General features: G+C 45.8%; 1 protein-coding gene across 1 annotated transcript in view; it reads left to right on the forward strand.

Moving 5' to 3' along the window:
* The first annotated feature begins 3296 nt into the window (after positions 1 to 3296).
* The window catches only part of OPRM1 (opioid receptor mu 1), a 30863-nt gene continuing 11513 nt past the window's right edge, over positions 3297 to 22646 (forward strand). The window contains exon 1 of the mRNA XM_056852426.1: positions 3297 to 3511. Coding sequence (XP_056708404.1) covers positions 3297 to 3511 — 215 coding nt within the window. The remainder of the gene's footprint in view (positions 3512 to 22646) is intronic.

The following is a 22646-nucleotide window of genomic DNA, read 5'->3' on the forward strand; positions in this document are numbered from 1 at the left end:
AGTGCTGGGGTTCTCCTCAAAGTGTTTTTTTGGAGTGGGGGCTTTTTAATGTGCTCAATGGCAGTAAAACTAGCCCAGGGCTCCCCAACCTTTTTGAGCTGGCAGGCACCCCTGGAATTCTGACATAGTGTGATGGGTGCAGCCACAAAGTGGCTGCCACAAAATAGCTGCTGCAGGAGGTGCAACCAACCATATGATGGCTGCTATAGCTTACCTTCAGTAACACAGTGAAGATCCTTGTGCTGTAACGGCAGCTGCTGCCAAAGCAACATTTTTCTAAAAAAAAAAAATCTGCCCAGCCAATCAATTCTCTAATGCTCAGTCAGAAGCCTTGCTGGGCAGAAGTACAACCTGGCCATGGTGGTGGAAAGTACCGTGAAGTCACTGATGACTTATGGTGACCCCATAGGGTTTTCAAGGCAAGAGACATTTGGAGTTGGTTTGCCATTGGCTGCCTCTGCATGGGCTGAGAGAGTTCAGAGAGAACTGTGACTGGCCCAAGGTCACCCAGCAGGCTTCATGTGGAGGAGTGGGGAATTGTACCCGGTTCACCTGAGTAGAGTCCGCCACTCTTCTTAACCACTACACCACACTAGCTCTCATCCTGGTCCTACCCACTTTCTAAAAGCAATTGGTGGGAGCCAGAAAAGGTGTTAGCGGACATCATGGCACCCACAAGCACCATGTTGGGGACCCCTTAAATCGCCTCTGGCAGAAAGACAGCCCCACCCATTACTGCAAGCTTGTCTTTGGATCAGGACTTGGGAGACTACAATAATATAGAGAGAAAAGAACACAGCTGAGGTACGCTTTCACAGATCAACATAAGAAAGGCCATGCTGGATCTGACCAAGGTTCATCAAGTCCAGCAAGATCGTCTTGACAAGAGCCTCCCACTCCATCTCATGAATGCATGAAGCTGCCTTATACTGAATCAGAACTTTGGTCCATCGAAGTCAGTATTGTCTACTCCGACCGGCAGCGGCTCTCCATCAGAGGTCTTTCACATCACCTACTTTCCTAGTCCCTCGAACTGGAGATGCCGGGGATTGAACCTGGGATCTTCTGCACACCAAGCAGATGCTCTACCACTGAGCCACTACCCCTCCCTTCTTTGAAGTCAACAAAGCACAAGTCCATCGGCAGACGCTGTGCTCGACAGTTGTTGGAACAGTGGAGCATGTTTTTTTCAGATGTAGTTTTTATATGGAGATGTGTGGAAAGATATTAGGTCCTCTTTTAGAGAAAAGCACAGGTTTTAATGAAGTAGAGTAGAAAATTTTCTCAATGATGCTTCACCAGAGATAACAAAACAGGTGGCTAGGTTTTGCCCTGACCTGGATGGCCCAGGCTAGCCTGATCTTGTCAGATCTCAGAAGATAAGCAGGGTCTTATTTGGATTTAGTATTTAGATGAGAGACCACCAAGGAATACCAGGGTTGCTGTGCAGAGGAAGGCACTGGCAAACCACCTCTGTTAGTCTCTTGCCATAAAAACCCCAAAAGGGGTTGCCATAATTCTGCTGCAACTTGAAGGCACTTTATACACACACACACACACACACAGGTTTTGCAGACTGGTGTGTATCACTAGGAAGGCCAAACTGAGCCATACTTTTACCCCAGAGCAGGACGGGGACATATGAGATTACTAGTTAGTTTTCTTTTAGGGCTTGTTGTTATGCAGTGTGTGAATTTTAAATATTACTGGATTTGTACATTTTATGTGGGGGTGGGAAAACTGAATGTTGTGGAGTTTTAAAGTCTGTGGTGAATTGGTCTTTTGACCGCAATAAATGATGATTGATTGATAGATGATTGCAGAAGACCTGCGTGAATAGAAGGAGTGAAGTTTCCCAGTCTGTTGCATAACCCAGGAGAGCAGCATCCAATGACTCATGTTCGGTATGAGTCCATCGTCGCCAACCCTCCCGCTCCCTCGCCTCCACCGGGTAACTCCCCTCCCTTCCACCGACGAGTCCCTTCATCATTTCTCGAGCCATGCCTTCACCCAGTGGAAGCACTTAGGGTGAAAACGCACGGGAGGGCTGGCCTGGGCTTTGCCCCTCTCCAGATGCACATTTCCCCCGTCCAAATGCTCAAAACTCAACAGTAAGCCCCCGTGCAGAGGTTTGAGAATCCAGATGGGGGAAATGTGCATCTAGAGAGCGGCAAAGCCCAGGCCAGCCCTCCCGTGCCTTAGGCAAGCCAGCCAGCTTGGAGCAAACCTCGGGGTCCTGTCTCAAAGGAGGCAATTCACAGTGGGTAGCCGTGTTAGTCTCTCTGCAGTAGTAGAAAAGGGCAAGAGTCCAGTAGCACCTTAAAGACTAACAAAAATATTTTCTGGCAGGGTATGAGCTTTCGTGAGCCACAGCTCCCTTCTTCAGATACATCTGAAGAATACATCTGAAGATACATCTGAAGAAGTGAGCTGTGGCTCACGAAAGCTCACACCCTGCCAGAAAACATTTTGTTAGTCTTTAAGGTGCTACTGGACTCTTGCCCTTTTCAAAGGAGGCAGTTAGGACAGCCTTGGCTGCTGGGGGGGGGGTGTCCACCTGCCCTTCACCCACAGCTCGCCGGCCTCGCGCTCGCACAGGTGGAGTTAAAAAGAGGAATCGCCCCGACCCGACCCCTGGCTCCTCCAGCCGGAGGCTCCTCCCCCCGCGCTGATCCAGCCAACTCGCACACGTGTCGGCGGGGTAGCCGGCTGTGGGAACGCACGTGCGCGCGCGCACCTCCGGGGGAACGGGCCGCGCTGGGCTGCTTTCGGCGCGATCCTGCTCCCCCCGCCCCCCAGCTGATCCCGTCCTCCCTTCGCCGCCGCCGCCCCCTCCTTCCCCGGGCCTCTGCAGGCGCCTGGGAAGGGATGCGGTGGGACCCCGCGGCGGAAGGTCGCTTCCTCCCCGCCTTCGCCTCGGAGTGGGGCCGCTTCGCCCTCGGCCTGGGGCGGCTCCTGGGCAGCGGCCGGGCGGCTTCCCCCCTTGTCTGACGCCCCCTGGATGGGACTTGGGCGGCCGGACCCCGCCGCTGCCGTCGGGAGGAGCGCGCCCCGCGCCTGCCTCTCCAGCACCACGGACAGCTCCCCGGCCGCCTGCCTCTCCAGCACCACGGACAGCTTCCCGGCCGCCTGCCTCTCCAGCACCACGGACAGCTCCCCGGCCGCCTGCCTCTCCAGCACCACGGACAGCTCCCCGGCCGCCTGCCTCTCCAGCACCACGGACAGCTCCCCGGCAGGCAACCCCGCCGCCTGCGGTCCCCGCCGGCCCCTTGGGGCAGACCCACCTACCCGCGGTGATGGAAGCCGCATTCTGGAACCGGAGCGACCCCAACGGCACCCAGCTCCCCTGCGGCGGCCCCAACGGCACCCAGGGGGCAAGAGGGGGCGGCCTGTGTCCCGGGGCGGGGGTCAGCCCTTCCCTGGTCACCGCCATCATCATCATGGCGCTGTACTCCATAGTGTGCGTGGTGGGACTCTTTGGCAACTTCTTGGTCATGTATGTCATCATCAGGTAAGGGGGCACGCCGAGAGGGGGAGGAGCTGCCTGGGATCCGGCTAAGGCCGTTGAGGCAAGGAGACCAGGGCGGGGGTTTAAAGAGGTCCGGTCAATCTGCTGTGGGTCCCTCGGGTCAGGGAAGCTGCAAGGGCAACGGTCCCTTGTCAGCTTCAGGGTCCTCCCTTCTACCAGGGTATTTAGGAGACACTGCTTCGAAGGGGTAGTCATGAGTTTCCTGCATTGTGCAGGGGGTTGGACTTGATGACCCTGGTGGTCCCTTCTATGATTCTATAAGTCTAAGAAAAGGCAGAAGAACAGTGTAATGTGGCTCCTTATGACTGGACTGGAGGGTTTGCTTGGGAGAGGTTCTTCTCCCAGGGTAGCTTTTCTTTTTTCAAACCCAGTGATTCTCCTCTAGGCATGCCCGGTCACCTGCAGAAATACTGCTTCGCTCCTAGGAGGGGACAGGACACATTTGTCTATTGTGGACTAAACCACTGCAAAGTAGTAACCCACCAAAGTCTGCACCTTGCCGTAATCCTTCCTCTCCTGCTTCTTGCAAAAAAACATCGAAACCCTCAGAGGTTGGCTTTTTCTCCCCAATATGTCTGGTGCTGTCAAGGGGAACAAAGATGGAGAGATTGGTGGTGGAAGGAAGAAAGGTATTGAGAAGGCATGTACCTCTTGTTTAGATGCCAGAGGTTTGATGTGAGCACTGACGCCTTTGGGTTGGCAACAAGAGGAGGTTTGTAATCAAAAAGGAAAGTAACGGCAGCAAGCAGATCTGATCATGAGAATAAACTGGGGGTGGAGGGGGAGGCAGTGGGACATGACAGTTTCTAAAGGAAATAAAATATTCTTCTTGATCAACAAAAATAATTTTCTAGTTACAGGTAAGAGAAAAATATAAAGGGATGACTCTGGATCATATTTCTCGTACCCACAGTCAGACAGGAGATTTCCCCATGGATCAAACAATGTTTGAGATAATAACCATATTTATAAATGCATTACATTTTAATGCCAAGATGTTCAGGACAACATGTATAGATGTAGTTTTCCCCCTCACAACAGCCCTGTGAGGTAGGTTAGAGTAAGAGACAGTGACCTAGCCAAGATCACCCCAGAAAGCTTCATGGCAGAGGGGGTATTCTAAACAAGGTCCCTCTGTTTTATGCACAGCTCTCTAACCACTACACCCCGCTGGATCCAAACTGCCTAAAGTAGGGCTTGGTATTCTCAGGATGATATTGACGTAGTAAAGTTCAGAGCAGCCCTTGAAAAGGACAGAGGTAAGGTTTCAACAAACAGTGCTAACTCAAAAGTAAGTCCCAAGGTATTCGGTAGGACTTCCTCCAAAGTAAAAAGACTTAGTAGTGCATGGATCAGTTTATCCGTTTATCTTCCTCTCAGGCAATTTTATATTAGCAGCTGAACATGAACAGTGCAAAACCAAATATTTCCATTAAATCAGCTGGGAATGTTGATTTCTCAAATCACTTTATTCTTCACTCTCCGTTCTGAATTTCATACTAAAATGTTTTCTGTTTCTTTCTAATGAGGAAAGATTCAAGCCTATTAAAACCAAAAGAACGTGTTTTTTTTTTTTGCCAGCAAGTAAATTCCTTTGATAGGTATAGTAAGTTCTGGGACAGAAATTAGTGCATGAACATCTGTCTTAGCTTTAAGGGTGATTTGTTGTTTTAAAAGAAGCAATCGTTTATGTCACATGTAAAATGGTTTTCTTTTTACAGGTGTTAAATTAGATTTATTTAATGAATGTCAGGTAGGAAAGTAATCCAATTTGCTCCTAGCACAAGACAGTTAGGACAGCCTTGGCAGCCGAGGGGGCACCTGCCCTTCATGCTGTTATTTAAGAAAAATGAGATTACAATTAATTTCAATGAGAGCACAGCACCATCTATTGAAATGAGTGATAACAACAGGTGGAAATTGCTTGAAACCACAGTTTCAAGGGCCAAGATGCTTCAAGAAGAACAGATCTGTCTTTTTCATTGCCCCTCCCCCCCTTAACTCTTTCAGCTTAGAATGAAAGAAGGCTTAAGGAAACAGACTCTGTATATTCTAGTAATAAAATAATAGATCTTTGATCTCAAGTAGATGATCTTTGAAGTTTCATGCTGTTATTTATACAGTGCTATAAATGTCTAGCAGGTTGACTTGTATATCTGTGTTATTTCTGTCCCATGATTATTTACAGTTCAGAAATAACAATACTTTTAGTAGGACCAACCATGATTTTATAATGTATGGGGTGAACTTTTGCATTCTGCAAAATTCTTCCTCAGGCAAGACGTTAGACAAAGGAGACAAATGTACAGGAAGGGGGGGGAATGTTAAAGAGCATGCTGGCAAGTGCCATTTACTTATCTTAAGAGGCTATTGGAGGAAGCCCCCTGAAGACACACAGTGGGTATAGATTGGAATTACTCTGTCCAGGATTGCAGGAACAAGATGGTAAATTGCAGGAACATGATGGGGAGGTAGTTCAGAATTTCCTGCATTGTGCAGGGGGTTTGACTAGATGACCCTGGTGGTCCCTTCCAACTCTATGATTCTATGATTCTAAATAATAGAGTGGAAAGGACTCTGACTGCAGAGGTAAAAGCTGGGACTGAAAAGCAAGGGAACCCCCCCCCCCTTTAAATATTATTGCTAGTACTATAAATTATTTGTACTGCTTTTGAGAGCCAGCATGGTGTAGTGGTTAAGAGTGGTGGTTTGGTGCAGTGGACTCTGATCTGGAGAAACAGGTTTGATTCCCCACTCCTGCACATGAGTGGCGGAGGCTAATCTGGTGAACTGGATTTGTTTCCTCACTCCTACACATGAAGCCAGCTGGGTGACCTTGGGCTAGTCACAGCTCTCTCAGCCCCACCTACCTCACAGGGTGTCTGTTGTGGGGAGGGGAAGGGAAGGTGATTGTAAGCGGGTTTGATTCTCACTTCAGTGGTAGAGAAAGTCGGCATATAAAAACCAACTCTTCTTCTTCTTCTGTTTACTTTCTGTTTACCTTCTTTATGAGGGGGTCTCATGATGGCTCACACAGACAATTTTCTATGGAAGCAATGATCAAATCTTTACAGTTTCATTTATCTATACAACTAATTATTCCAGATGTTCCTTTCATCCCGTCATCAAATAATACTCCATTGCTTTTCAAATACGAGATGTAGTAAATGATAGGATATGATATACAAACATGAAGCAGGTTTACAAATTTAAAGTAGGTAACAGCAAAATTGATTTTGGTCTTGAATTAATGTTCCCCCACTGAATCCATGGCTATTTAAGCATTATGTTTTGTCCTGCTGGAATCATGCAGCAGACAGCTAGCTGAAATTCTGTAAATGAGTATTTTTAAAATGAGCTAACTTCCATTCATTAATGCATATCATTTAATAATATTTATGCTTTCCAAGGCATATGAGGAAGGCTACTATAATTTCTGATTGAGCCAGATGAGTACAATAAGAGACAATTAACAGGCCCAGTAAGATCTGATTGCTCTCATCTGTGGGTGTGATATGTAGCAGGCCATTGTTTACAATGGAAACAATACCATGTATTTTAGTGGATCTTGAGTACTCTTTTTTATATAAAAATCTTGAGGAAAAACAAGAGACAGAAAGGAAGCATCTCTAAATCAGCCATTTGTACTACAAGAGAATTAAAAAAAACTAAGATCATAAATTGTCTGCTAGATCCACAAAAATAAAAAGAAACCTCAAGCATAAGAAGCATGTGTTGTGCTAGTTGAGGAATTACAAAATCAACGTGTGGTAGCCACCAGATGCAGAGATTATAGACTGTCTTCAGGTTTGGTTCAATTGATGGAAAAATTGGTATAATTTAGTATAGTGCATTTGGTATGCATTCCTATCTGTGCTTGACTATAAAGTTCTTGGAGGCTTAACATGAGACAGCTGATCATGTGTATCTTTCACCCCTTTCTCCTTAATGAAAAGCACTACAAGCTGCAACCTTTTTGAGCAGAACATTGGGTGGGGTAGAGGAATCACTTGTGTCTTTTCCATCTATTTATGCACTCAAAATCCTCTCCTGAGTTGCTTCCTGTCAGTGAAGACCCTGACATTCTTCATAGTGTGGAGGCATTTCCTGGAGGGGGCTGACGTTCTGTTCGAAGTGTGGACAGACCATAAAAACCTAGAGGCTCTGAAAGGGACTAACAAACTCACTGCCAAACAAGTGCGCTGGGGCGAATTTTTTTCCAAGTTTCATTTCATTTAAAAGCATGTACCGGGCAAGCAGAACCACCTGGCAGAGTAGCTCTCCCACCCACCCCCCCAGTATCAGAGTAAAGTGGACCGTCCCACGGACTTGCTCTTTACTCCAGAGCAGTGGGGGACTTTGCCCGGACTGGCGGTTCTCACCCGTTCACAGGCGGGGAAAACATGCCCCTTGGAGGGGGTACCAGACTCCTTCAGAACTGCAATAATTCAAGCATGTCAGGCAGAGGAAGCCACGAACAGTCTGCCTGACAAAATGGTTCAAAGGGACGGGTGCTGGTTTTGGGAAAACAAATTATACGTCCCTGCGACTCTCTGGAGAGAGGTGATGGGTCGGGGCCATGGATCAAAAGTAGTGGGACATTTTGGGTTCATCAAGACCTTGCACCTTTTGCACCGGCAATTTTGGTGGCCGGGAATGAGGTTGGACTTGGACTCTTTTATTCGCAGCTGTCCCACTTGTGCCTCTGCCAAACGGGTGATGGGGAAACCGCCCGGACTTTTAAAGCCTCTAGAGACACCTTCGGCTCCTTAGGAAGATATAGCCATGGTGTCAGGCCTTTGCTGTTAGCAGGAGTAAACGCTCTTGACATGAGTAGGCCAGTTTCTGGTTACACGTCAAGTCCTTGGTTCTCATGCCTGTAAACTCTGTGTACAGTTTCGCTCATACTGTTTTCCACAGCTGCGCTAATGTTTAGTCTTCCTGGGAATCGCTTATCTCGGGGTTGCTTAGCCATGTTTACCTTCACAGCCTGTAATGCTTTTAAACATGTAACCTGCCTATGTTCGCCATTACCAGCCTCACCTGCCTGTAGGCAGTCAGTCCTTTAATCTGTCTTTTTGCTCCTAATAAAGTATTACTACTTCAGAGCTACCTGCCTGGATGAGTTTGCTTATGGGAAGCTAGGGACAGACGCCTGATACTGACATTAGGCTAGTAATCCTTTTTTGGGCTGCGGTGCCATGTTCTCCCCAACACCATGGGTGTAGCTCCGGACACCAAAGTGCCCGATACCACGAGACCGCTGATTCCTGACCAAGAGCCGGTAGACCCCAAGGTACTGGACGAGGAACCTAAGCAACCGGAGAAGCCAGAGGAGGCCCCCAAGTTGCCGTTGGGACAACTGAGGCCTCGGGGCATGGACGGCACAATGCTCGGACTTCTGGACGTTCATCCGCAGCTCTGGCTGGAGTCTCCGTGGGTGCCTCCACACATTAATACCCGGCGGTGGTGGGGAATTTGCTCCGACTTGCCGGAGGAGGACTGGGATTTTACAGTTGGCTCTTGGATGGGAGCAACGAGGGGTTCTGAGGAACCACCTCTGCAGGGCACAGGATTGCACCAGATGCAGATGAGGCGAGAAAGGGACGAGGACTACCAGCCCCAGTCGCAAAAGTGGCGAGAGCGGGACAAGGACTACCTACACCTCCAGCAGCAAAACCATGAACTGGTCGAGCAGGTAGCTACGCTGCAGGGCTTATTGGAGGGACTTTGGCAAGAGGTGGCCGAAATCCTTCAAGGGCAGCCTGCACAACTGGCACTGCTGTCACCCCAGCAACCGGCTTCACTGCCGCCTCAGCAACCACAAGCCCCGCAGGCGCACGCACCTCTGGGGCAACCCGCGCCCCATCATCTACCACCTGCTCCGCAGAGGGAGTTGCGAGCCTCCTTTGATGGCTCAGGGGAGAAACTCATTCAAGTGGATGGTTTTATGAGAGAACAGGGGCCCACTTTTGCTTCGGAGGAGAGTAGGGTACGGTACGTAGCTTCGTTGCTGGAATGGGAGGCAGTGAGCTGGATGGCCCAGCAGTACGACCTCCGTTCCCATGTGCTGTGGACCCTAGATGACTTGATGTTTGCTCTCTGATGGCGTTTTGAGGATCCAAACCAGAGCGAGAGGGGCCAAGACGGCTCTGCTACAGCTTCACCAGGGTGCCAAATCGGAGTTGCAGTATGCGAGTGAGTTTCAGTTGCTCGCAAGCAAAGTTGTAGATTGGAGCGAAGGCACACGTGTGCAGTATTTCCGTGAAGAACTGAACTCAGAGATTCTCCACTGGGCTTTCATGCAAGGAGACCCCCCTGATTTTGAGGGGTGGATTCTGCTGGCGGTGGAAGTGGAAAACCACCAGCAGTTACTGAACTTGTCAAATCAATGAAAAGCATGAGACTCGGGGCCGCAACCGGAGCAGGCAGGAGCGAGAGGGGGCTCCTGGCCACCAGAGAGGACAGCCGCCTCAACAGCAGAGAAAGCAAGGTGTTTTCAGAGTGGGGCGTGCCTGATTTGTGGCGGAATTGAACATTTTGCTGCCGCTTGCCCTTCCTGGCCCAAGGGTCCACCGGCCACTTTGTGCCCGGCAGCACGAGCAGAAGGCAATGATTGTCGAGAGAGCGCGGCTCCCAGAAGGTGAGAACCCTCCGCTCTCAACCTCACCCCAACTGGCCAAGAGGACCAGTGCCAAGAGGACCAGTGTACTACACCACTCGATCCAACGGGATCGTGGATTACAAATGTGGCAGTGCTGAGCCAGGACAGCTTATCAGCTTTGGAGGAGGAAGAGGCTTGGAATCACCAGCCCAAAAACATGCCAGGTCTGCTGTAACTGGGGCTCCGCAGCAGACCTCTTCCGACAAAGAGCGAGGAGCTCCAGTGATGGTGAGCGATATGGGAGAGGCTTTATTTTTAGATGTTATTCTACAAAGTTCCAAGGGGGCCCCTCATATTTCAGTGGAGGCTTTAGTCAATTTGGGTTACACATGAACTTTGATCAGTGAAGAGACTTTTAACGCTTTAAAAGTGAAAGCAGTGAGCTTGCCCCAACCCATCCACTTCGCTCAAATGGATGGCAGTGACTTTAGAGGGGGTCCGGTTAGCAGACGCACAGGCTGAGTGGCGCTGGGAGTTGGGACTCATTGGGAACAAATCAATTTCACCATCGTTCCCAGCAGCCAGTACCCAGTGGTACTTGGAGCAAATTGGTTACAAGGACACTGTCCCACCATAGATTGGGTGGGCAGGACTATTACCTTAGCCCAGCCACAGTGTGACCACTGCTGGAGGGAGGTGGCCGTCCGGGGGTGTGCTGCCATGGCTTCGAGGAGTCGGGCTCCTATACCCCCCCCAACTACCTGAAGACTATGCCCAGTTTGCAGATGTGTTTAACAAGAAGGAGTGTGATGTTCTACCTCCTCACCGAAAGACAGACTGTGCCATTGAGCTGGTGGGGGAGGGCAAACTACTGAAGGAAAAGGTTTATCCCATGAGTCCAAAGGAGAAATCAGTGTTGCGGGAATTTTTGGATAAAAATATAGCCCATAGGTTCATCCGACTCTCGTCAGCATCTTGCTCCTCTCCCTCCTTTTTTGTGCGTAAACAATCGGGGGATCTTCGCTTATGTATTGATTTTCGCAGACTCACTGCAGTCACCCAGACTAATGCCTATCCCCTTCCATTGATCCCAGATCTGCTCAGCCAACTGAAGGAAGGTCACATCTTTACCAAATTGGACCTGGTCGAGGCGTATTATCGTATTAGAATACGCAATGGAGATGAGTGGAAAACGGCTTTCTCTAGTTGCTTTGGAATGTTTGAATACCTGGTCATGCCCTTCGGTCTTAGTGGGGCTCCTAGTGCCTTCATGCAAATGATTAAAGAGGTGTTACATGACTTACTTTTCAAAGGGGTGACATTTTGATTTATTCAAAAACTTACGAGGAGCATGTGAAATTAGTCAAAGAGGTACTGAGACACCTCCGGGGCAATCAGTTGTTTGCAAAGTTGTCCAAATGTGAGTTTCATCAAGATAAACTGACCTTTTTGGGGTACGTGATTTCGCACAAGGATTTGGCCATGGATCCTGAGAAAGTGAAGGCTGTGTTGGAGTGGGAGCCACTAGCTACATGCAATTACAGCAGTTCCTAGGGTTTGCCAATTTTTACAGAGGGTTTCTCAACAATTTTGCACAAGTGGCGTTACCCATAATGGACTTGTTAAAAATGAAAGGGAAGGGGAGTTCGGCAACTCTGCCTTCGTCTCAGTTGAATTTGACCCCAGAATGTCAGTGAGATTTTGATACTCTGAAAAAACTGTTCACTTCTGAGCCTATACTCAAACACCCTGACTGTGAGAAACCTTTCATTATTCAAGTGGATGCTTCCGATGTAGCAATGGGGGGAGCACTACTGCAAGTGGGGGAAGTGGGGCAGCTTCAACCCTGTGAATATTTTTCTAAAAAGCTTTCGCAGTCAGAATTGAACTGGCCCATTTGGGGAAAGGAGGCGGCCGCAGATAAGTGTGCTCTCACGGTGTGGAGACATTTCCTAGAGAGGGTCGACATCCTGTTTGAAGTGTGAATGGACCATAAAAATTTAGAGACTTTAAAGGGATCGCGCAAACTCACGGCAAAGCAGGTGCGTTGGGCCGAATTCTTCTCTAAGTTCAGTTTTGTTTTAAGGCATGTGCCCGGCAAGCAGAATCAGTTGGCAGATGCGGTTTCTCGACTCCCCAGTATAAAAGCAAGATGGATCGTCCCACAGATTTGTTGTTTACTCCCAAGCAGTGGGGGGATTTGCCTGGCCTGGATGATCCAAATGTGTTCTTATTCGCTTTATTCCAATGGGCAATTTTGGGGGCTACCCCTTCCAGGACCCATATCTCAGAACCCCCTGACCCAATCTTTACAAAACTTGTGAGTTCTTGCAAGAAGGGTCCCCTGAAGCTACACTGAAATTTTGGGACCTCTACCTCCAAAAATGCCCCCCACATGGGAATCTCTCTCACACACAAACAGACAGTCTCTCTTCCTCTCTCCAGGCAGCTAGGCTCATGCACTCAACCACTAATGATTGGCCAGAAGAAGACCCAGCTTGGCCACTGATTGGCTGTGGGAGAATGTTGCTTACTAACTGATGGTTATGCTGCTGATTCTGAGCCCCCGAATTTGCCAAATTTATTCGGTGTGCCCCGAACTCGCTGAATTCGGCTCGTCATTTTCCTGCCTTTTTTTGAATTCGGTTCCATCCGAACTGAAAACCGCTGAATCGGGGGAAATTAGACTATTTTTCAGTTCAGGATGAACTGAATCGACAGCCCTAAATTCAGTGCTAGAATGTTATTTGCATTGCTATGTAAATTACCACCAGGATGATTGCGTGGATCTTTTGCCTTTTGCAGAGTATGCCTATAATAATGCCTCCCATTAGTCCACAGGTTTCAGCCAGTTCCATGTAATATATGGTAAAGATTTCGGTCCCTTTGGTAATGTGGATCTTTTGGGGGAGGGGGCTGACAAAACACTTGGCCCTGGTTGCAAAAGAATTTAGAGCGGGCCAAGCGCAAATACAAAGTACAAGCGGACAAACACCGTTCTCTGGGGTGGAACATCAAGGTGGGGGACCAGATATATCTATCCACAAAAAACCTTCACTCCCTACGCCCATGTAAAAAACTCAGTGAGAAGTATGTGGGGCCTTTCCCAGTCTCACAGCTCATTAATGAAGTCACAGTGAAACTCAGCCTTCCGAAGTCCCTGAGGGGCATCTATCCAGTGTTTCATGTCAGTTTGCTAAAGAAATACATGTGGGAGGGAGGGGGGCTTAGGGGGAGCAGAATGTCAGGCCTTTGGTGTTAGCAGGAGTAAACACTCTTGACATGAGTAGGCCAGTTTCTGGCTAAACGTCAAGTCCTTGGTTCCCAGGGCTTGGAAGCTCCTGTGTATACTTCGTTAGTGCTTGTTATCACAGCTGTGACGTGTTGTGTCTTCATTCATGGGAAATGGCTATCTCGCTGTTGCCTAGCAATGTTTATCTTGCTCTCTTTTTTAAGCAGGTAGCCTGTACTTGCTTTCCATTGCTATCCTTGCCTGCCTGCGTGCAGTTAGTTCTTTTAATTTGCTTTTAAGTTTTACTGCTTCAGATCTACCTGTCTGGATGAGTATGCTTGAGGGATGCTAGAGGCAAACACCTCAGACTGACACTTCCCTACCCTCAGAATAAAAGATAATATGGGAGAAAGGCAATTTGGTTGTGTTCTGCTCAAAATGGTGGCCTCCTGCTGCAGCTTGTCATATTTAAAAAACAGGGAAACATTATATGCAGCTGGATTATCATGTGTAGCTTAAACCTAACTGATGGGCAAATCTTACCCTTCTCTCAGTATAGGACTACTGTAAGAGTGAAACTTGTTACATCCTGAACAACTCTATAGAAATGATTGATAATCCCATAGGGGTTAAGACTGTCTTTCACACAAAAGACTTGCAGACTAGTTTGCTTGCGTATTGAATTGAGTCAAATGGGGCATGTTCCTATAGGATTACAGTCCTTGATTGAACACTGCTGGAGATTTTATGTATTTGCATTTCTGTAACCATCATATGATGTATCTTCTTGCTTTATGTAGGATCAAATATTAACATTTGTGCACTGTTAAAAATTCTAGCGCCTGCCATATATGTAGTAAATGCTCGCAATAATGAGATTTTACATTAATGACACATAGCATTCATGTAAGATTTCAATGGTAAAAATGCTTCACATACATTATCTCATTGTAATCTTTACAACAGCCCAGCAAGGTGAGTCAGTATCATCATTCCCTTCTTTCAGAAGAGGGAGAGAAGCTGTGAGAGATGCCACCTTGTTCATTGGTGGCAGAGAGAACCCTTAGGCCACAACGAAGTAGCCAAATTTGCAGATTACACCAAATTATTTAGGGTGGTTAAAACAAAATTGGACTGTGAAGAGCTTCAAAAGGATCTCTACAAACTGGAAGAATGGGCATTAAAATGGCAAATAAAATTCAATGTGAGCAAGTGTAAAGTGATGCATATTGGGGCAAAAAATCCCAACTTCACATATACATTGATAGTGTGCTGGGTAGCTGCCAACTCCCGGGTGTCAGTTTACAGAGTCTTAGGGCAAAAACGCATGGTCTTGTTTGTGGGCTTCCTAGAGGCACCTGGTTGGCCACTGCATGAAAAGACTGCTGGACTTGATGGGCCTTGGTCTGATCCAGCATGGCTTTTCTTATGTTCTTAATATAAGCCACTTTGCGTCCCCACTGGGAAGAAAAGTGGGGTACAAATTAAATAAATAAATAAATAACTTTTTAAAGAGCACAAGCTTCTCACAGTTGTAAACTTTGCTTCTCTTTTTAGAATGCAGAGAGTGGAGGTACAAAGAGGAAAATGTTTACTACTTCTGTCTGGTAGACTACAAAACAGCATATATGTGAGAAATATCCCTCATTATTAAGCCTTCTCATTTCTGCTCCCTGATTCTGGATGCTTCCTTACCCTCCATGCCTGCAAATTGCTCTAAGTTGTGAACCAGGAATACTCTGGCAATGGGCTGTGGCAGATGTGAGACAGCCATCCTCATGTTGTCAAGCAGGAGTCACACCTTCCGGGGGGTGGTGGTAGCAGTCTGGTTCAGAAGGCTCAGCAAAGATGGTGCTCCTTCCCTATCATCTGCATTCATCTTCTGAATGGTACAGCATATTTGCTGAGAATGGCCCGAAACTGTTTTCTGCATTTCCATAATGTGTTTGCATTGCAACTGATAGAGATTGAAGAGACCAGGAACTGAGCTTGTGAGAGGGCAAGGCCTGCAATTTAATTTTTAAACATCATAATCTGTAATCATATTTAAATGCATTAATCTGTAAAGTGCAATAGGCAAGTCTTGTGTCTATTAGGGAAATTTGATTTTGAAATTATTTAACAAGCTGGAGATGTCACTTTAAAGAAAACAAGCTGCTCAACATTTTGACTTTTACCTCTCTTTTTAAATTGCATAGAGTTCAGGTGCATGCAAAGACCCTGGTTAAGATTTCACCACAAAAGAGCATGTGACTGACTAGGGCTGCAGTCTTAAGCATACATAGTATGGGAGGGCCCACAGCTTAGTGGTGCAGCACATGCTTTCTTTGCATAGGTAAATGTTTCACAGGTTTGCTTCTTGACATTTCCAGCTAAAGGATAAGTTTACTTCTGGATTGCCTACTGGGTAGACCCCACTTCTGTATGATTCACTTGTGATGAATGGCAATTGGACATTAGATTACTGGTGAGAGATCCAGCAATAATATACTACTCTTTGCATAAATATTCTTGAAAGTGTGGATTGTTCTGGAACAGGTTGGACAGAGCTGTATAGTGTTTTATGAAACACCGTCGAAGCACAGGATGCTTGGCAAAATTATATTAAAAGGTAGTATCCCCAACAAGCTACCAGTTGATAATGGAGGATACCAGAAAGGGAGAGGAGGGGAGAAGAGGCAAGTGTAACAAAGGATAGCATGCCCTTTGTAAAGATACCGAAGAAGAAGAGTTGGTTTTTATATGCCGACTTCCTCTACCACTTAAGGAAGAAGCATACAGGCTTACAATCACCTTCCCTTCCCCTCCCCACAACAGACACCCTGTGAGGTAGGTGGGGCTGAGAGAGCTGTGACTAGCCCAAAGTCACCCAGCTGGCTTCATGAGGAGGAGTGGGGAAACCAACCCAGTTCACCAGATTAGCCTCCGCCGCTCATGTTTCTTGAGAAACTTCGCCAGTACCGGTTTCTCAAGAATAAGTCATGTCAGACTAATCTTATCTCCTTTTTTGAGAAAGTTACTACCTTGCTGGATCAGGGGAATGCTGTAGACATAGTTTATCTAGATTTCAGTAAGGCTTTTGATAAGGTTCCACATAGCATTCTAGTTGACAAATTGGGAAAATGTGGGTTAGATCCTATTATTGTTAAATGGATCTGCAACTGGTTGACAGATCGTACCCAAAGAATGCTAGTTAATGGTTCCTCGTCCACTTGGAGACAAGTGACTAGTGGAGTTCCTCAGGGATCTGTGCTGGGCCCTGTGTTGTTCAACATCTTTATAAATGATTTGGATGAAGGAATAGAGGGGATGCTTATTAAATTTGCAGATGATACTAAATTGGGAGGGGTAGCAAATACGGTAGAAGACAGAGCCAAGATGCAGGATGATCTTGACAGGCTGGAGAAGTGGGCTAGAACTAATAAAATGCCCTTCAACAAAGACAAATGTAAAGTTCTGCATTTAGGTAGGAAAAATCAAATGCATACTTATAGGATGGGGGAGACTTGTTTGAGCAGTAGTGTGTGTGAAAAGGATCTTGGGGTGTTAGTAGACAAAACACTGAACATGAGTCAGCAGTGTGATGCTGTAACTAAAAAGGCAAATGCAGTCTTGGGCTGCATCAACAGAAGTATAGTGTCCAGATCACGCGAAGTGATGGTATCACTTTGCTCTGGTTAGACCTCAGCTAGAGTACTGTGTTCAGTTTTGGGCACCACAATTTAAGAAATTGTGTAGACAAGCTGGGACGTGTCCAGAGAAGGGCAACAAAGATGGTGAGGGGTCTGGAGACGAAGTCCTATGAGGAAAGGTTGAAGGAGTTGGGTATGTTTAGCCTGAAGAGGAGAAGACTGAGAGGGGATATGACAACTATGTTCAAGTACTTGAGGGGCTGTCATACTGAGGATGCTGCCGAGTTGTTTTCTGTTGCCCAAGATGGTCGGACCAGAACCAACGGGTTGAAATTAAATCAAAAGAGTTTCCGTCTAGACATTAGGAAGAATTTTCTAACAGAGCGGTTCCTCAGTGGAACAGGCTTCCTCGGGAGGTGGTAAGCTCTCCTTTCCTGGAGGTTTTTAAGAAGAGGTTAGCAATGCTGATTCTGTGACCTTAGGCAGATGATGAGAGGGAGGGCATCTTGGCCATCTTCTGGTCACTAGGGGTATGGAGGGGGGAGGTAGTTGTGAATTTCCTGCATTGTGCAGGGGGTTGGACTTGATGGCCCTGGTAGTCCCTTCCAGCTCTATGATTCATGATTCTATGATTCTTGTGGAGGAGTGGGGAATCAAACCTGGTTCTCCAGGTCATAGTCCACCACTCCAAACCACTGCTCTTAACCACTACACCACGCTGAGGACTGAACCCAAAAAAGGAGGAATTATTGGACAGATATAAAACAAGACCAGGAACCAACCAAAAACACTGACAACAGAAACTGTAAAGCCTACATGACAGTGTCTTTGCTGCAATAATCGTGTAATGTATGAATTGTCCCTTTCAATAAAAGACAATTTCTGTCAATCCAGAGATTTTCTGACATGCCATTTTGTCTAAACTGTGCTTTGCTAAGCTATTCTTCTTTATAACACTCCCATTTTAGTATAAGTGCTGCCAAAGCTAGCATAAGGATTCCTACATTATAAGGCTGATAAGGTAAGCTTTCTAAGATCTGATCTGTTTTCATAAAAACAAGCAATTTGCAAACCATCAGACTAATTACAAATGTTGCAAAACCTGAACTATCTCAAAGGAAGACCTTTTTGCTTTGTAACGTAAGTACAGTATTTGTGCAAGTTAAACCAGATATATTTGCTAAACCTGACTTACCTTTGTCAGTGAGTCAAGCAAGGAGCATTGGAACAAAATTTAAAAATAGAACAGAATGATAAACTTGAGATTCTATGAACTAAGTATATGATTGGAAGATAACTATATTCTTGGTTTTAAGTCAGAATTTCAAGACAGGAATGACTTGGGATTCTCAAAGATGCCAGGCATGTACATTATTATCTGAACTTAAGAATGTACTCACTGGATCAGACCAAAGGCTTATCCAATCCAGCATTGTTTCTGACAATATCATATCAGATACTTTTGACAAGCCCATAAGGAGGGCATATAGGTTATATTTCTCCCCTTCCAACCATCAGGGCACACTGCTTTTGCATATGGAGGTTCAATTTTATTAACATGGCTAACAGTAGTCAGTACACCCTTCCTCCCTTCTGTGAATGTGTTTAATCCTTTGAAGAGCCATCTGACTTCGTGATTTCCACAAGTTAGTTTTATGTTATGTAAAGATACACTTGCTTTTGTTTGTCCAGAAGCAACTGCAAATCAACTTGAATTTGTGATCCCACATTCCAGTATTATGAGATTGGGGGGTCCTTTCCATTCAATCTGCAGAATATTAATACACCATAATAAATTTACATAATCCATGCAGAGGAGCACTGAATGGCATTTTGTATCAGATAATTCTAACTGAAATTCTCCCCTTTCCCCACTGTGCAAGTCTATAACAAAGCTCCCATGGATTTCAAGAGAATACCACATGGGGTTTTTCAGCTTCTACAGAAGAACAGAATGGTCTCTTTGCATAACATCTGCACTAGCCACTACTGGCTATACTTGGATTCCATTGCCCAACACAGAGTGCGTTGAAATTGTTTTATCCTAAATGATTTTTACACCTTTATATTTACCTTAACAGACCAGCTGGTTACTCTCTTATTTTTATATCATTATTGAGGCATGAGAAAGCATTTTTATATTTCGCAAACAGCTGCAAAGAACCCAAAAATCAAGGTAGTTGGATGTCAAGAGGCTTGAAAATAATTCAACCAGAAACGTTCAGTTAGTCTCAATGTGTCGGTTTACGAAGCCATTAAAATGATTTTCAAGCCCCAAGCAAATTGTTGGTATGCTCCCCCGTTGCTTTGAACTGTTGAACAGTCTTTGCAGTGCATATTTCCATTTCAAATGAATATTTTTAGGACGAAACTTTCGTCTCCAATTAGAGCAGCCACTGACGTGCTTGCACAGGATCAGGCAGTGCTGTGTACAGAGAAACCCTGGACTGGCTGCATTAGTTGCTAGGGAGGCAATCAGTGACATTGTCTTTGGTAAACTTTACTAAAAACACCATGGAGGAAGTGCACAGTCAAAAGTGACCTTTGCAGCCATTTTCTTCCAAATGGAACGCATGTTTACTTTTAAAAATCAATATTTTGTTGCTAAGCAGGATTATTTATTTAAAATCTTTATTTACCACTTTCTGTGTGCTCACAGTGATTTATATACAACAGTGGTTCCCAACCTTTTTTTGACCAGGGACCACTAGGACTTTTTTGTTCAGTGCAGGGACCCAAAGGTTCAAAATAAAAATTCAGAGAATTTGAAAATAAACTTTAATCATAACTGTTAGTTAAACATTAAACTTAGAATAATATTTGAATATATATATATATATTATAATAGAGAACCTTTAATTGAAAATATTAATATATTATGGGTTTATAACTTTGTTTCGTGGACCTTAATTTAGTTCTCGCGGACGCCTGGGGGTCCGTGGACCCCCCGTTGGGAACCAGTGATATACAAGCATAAAACTTTTCTAATAAGACCTTGAATCCTATGCATCATATTGAGGAGTATTTTGGGCTTCAATTTGAGGGGAGAGGGCAGGAAATTTCCAGAGGACCCCAGCTAATAATTAAACCATGAAACATCCAAAACAAACAGCTCTTTGAAACTCAGTGTAAGCTCTAGCCCTGTGGCAAAACCATAAACAAATTCCAGCAGACGGCAAGTCCACGAAAGCAGTTTTATTTGGTTAGAATCGACAGGTTTCAGAAGCCATATTCAAAAGGACACTAGTAAGGGGCAAAGGCAAGGTGCAGAGGATATATGGAAAAGCAACAGGAGATAACTGGTAACCTAGACAACCCCCCTCCCAGAGGCAGGAAGGAGCACTTGGCAATTCCCACAGTATGGGAATTTATGAAGACTAAACACGGGGCACAGATTGGCCTTGCACAGAACAGCACAACAGCACCTGGGAGCAGCACAATTGCACTACTGCATACCATCCCCCTGGCTTGCTCCTGACACTCAGTGACCAAAAGGATTTGCAAAATAAATAATTTTTCAACCCTTCCCAAAAGCCAGTATGGAAGACTTGTTACTGATCTCATTAGGGAAATCATTCCAAAGATCTGGACAGTTGTTCAAAAAACCCTGCCAACTGATATTTCTTATGCAATTAATATTTGCAGAGCAGGGCCTTAAAAGCTAACCCACACAAAGGAGCTCATATACAAAGAAGCAGTCTCTGAGGGTTGTCAGTTCAAGACCATGAAGAGCTTTAAAGATGGGCACTAATGCCTTGAATTGAGCCCAGAATCTCATACTTCGCCAGTTGCAAAATCAAATAAATATGTCCTTGTCTCTCATTATTCATGCCAAAGCATACTGTATCTGCTGTATCCAGGTTGTCTTCAGAGGCAGTCCCCCAGAGAGGTCAGACTCAGAAAATCATAGATCAGTATGAAAAAATCCCGTGCCTTCAAAAATGGTTGGGGGATGAGCAACAAATGCAGCTGAACAGACATGCTTTTGATCAGGACCACACCCTGCTTACCCAGGGGCAAAGAAGAATCCAAGCAAGGCTGCAAGCTGCTTGTACATATTCTGTCTGGTCGCTGACCGTTTTAATAAACTGACTGGCAAGCTGCTCACATGGGTGAGCAGACATCTATCACAGACAGGATGACTCATTTAAGGACCTGGGACTTACCTGCATCACTAGGGTTGCCAACTCCAACTGGGGAAATTCTTGGAGATTTGGGGGCAATGCCTGGGGAGGCAGAGTTTGGTGAGGGAAGGGAGCTCAGTGGAGAGGTGATGCCACAGCTGCCATTTTTTCCCTGATCTGTACAGTCAGGAGATCAGTTGTAATTCTGGGAAAACTCCATGCTCCACCGTGAGATTGGAGGTGCATCACCTCTGGATCCAAATCTGCTTATTTATTCACCCACAGCATCCAATCTCTGCGGGTGTTCCTGAATGCTTAGTTAACCTTGTGAGAAGGAAGAAGGTAATATTATGCAAAGTAAGAAAGTATAACCTGTCTATAATTTATATAGATCTTACTGCAAAATGTTTAAGTGAAGAGTACAGTTTTGAAAATCTGTCTGTAGGTCTCAGATGAAGTCTTCAATTCCAGTCCTTCCTTCCCTACTACAGAGTTGCCTTCTTGATACCATCCTTTTTGCTTCCACTCACCTGGCCAGAGAACCTGCTTCTGTCCTCAAGAGACTCACCTTATTTACACATGCAGAACAGCAGCAGAATCTGTTTATTAGGAATATGCATATCCCTGCTCCAAAAACCTGTTCTCGGCAGCACACAACTAAAACAATGCAACAAAAAAACCCAGCCATTAAAAACAAACCAGGTCACAAACACAGCATAAACACTGAACAGCATAAAATGCTATTCAAAAAATAGTTCAGGGGCTACAACAGACCATAAAAAATATCTTTAAAATATTAAACCCCTCAGTTAACAGCCTGGCACCTAAACATAGGCACCAGGCGAGCCTCAGGGAGGAGGGAATTGTAATGGTGAGGCATCGCTACTGAAAATGGCCCATCTCTGGTCACTACACTTGTCATCTCTGTAGATGGGGGCAAAGGAAGAAGAAATTTGTTTTTTATATGCCGACTTATAATCTCCTTCCCTTCCCCTCCCCACAATAGACTCCTTGTGAGGTAGGTGGGGCTGAGAGAGTTCAGAGAGAACTGTGACTAGCCCAAGGTCACCCATGTGTAGGAGTGGGGAAACCAACATGGTTCACCAGATTAGAGTCTGCCACTCCTAATCACTACACCACACTGGCTCTGTTAAAAGGATCTTAACAGGTGGGCTGGACAGTATGGGAGGATATGGTTGATAGAGCTGGTCCCATTCCCAACTTCCAAGCATTCATGGGCTCTTCTACCAACCCATAAGCCCTCTCACTCCATCCTTGCTTCCAGCCTCTAGAAAACCACTAGTTAGGTTTATAACTCCAGCTTTAGTGCTCTAGATCTTGACAGTTAAGAGCTTTAGCATAGTGGCTTACCAGTTATTTGTTTTTGTGCTTGAACATTTACTTTCTTTACTTTCTTTTTAAAATGAAAGTCCTCCTGGTAGCCATGACTAAAACTATGATTAAAAGATCACGGTGAGAATTTGCACTGAAGTTTCTTATGAGTTTATATTGAAAGGTAAACAGA

The sequence above is a fragment of the Euleptes europaea genome, chromosome 7 (assembly GCF_029931775.1).
Source record: "Euleptes europaea isolate rEulEur1 chromosome 7, rEulEur1.hap1, whole genome shotgun sequence".
Taxonomy (NCBI): domain Eukaryota; kingdom Metazoa; phylum Chordata; class Lepidosauria; order Squamata; family Sphaerodactylidae; genus Euleptes; species Euleptes europaea.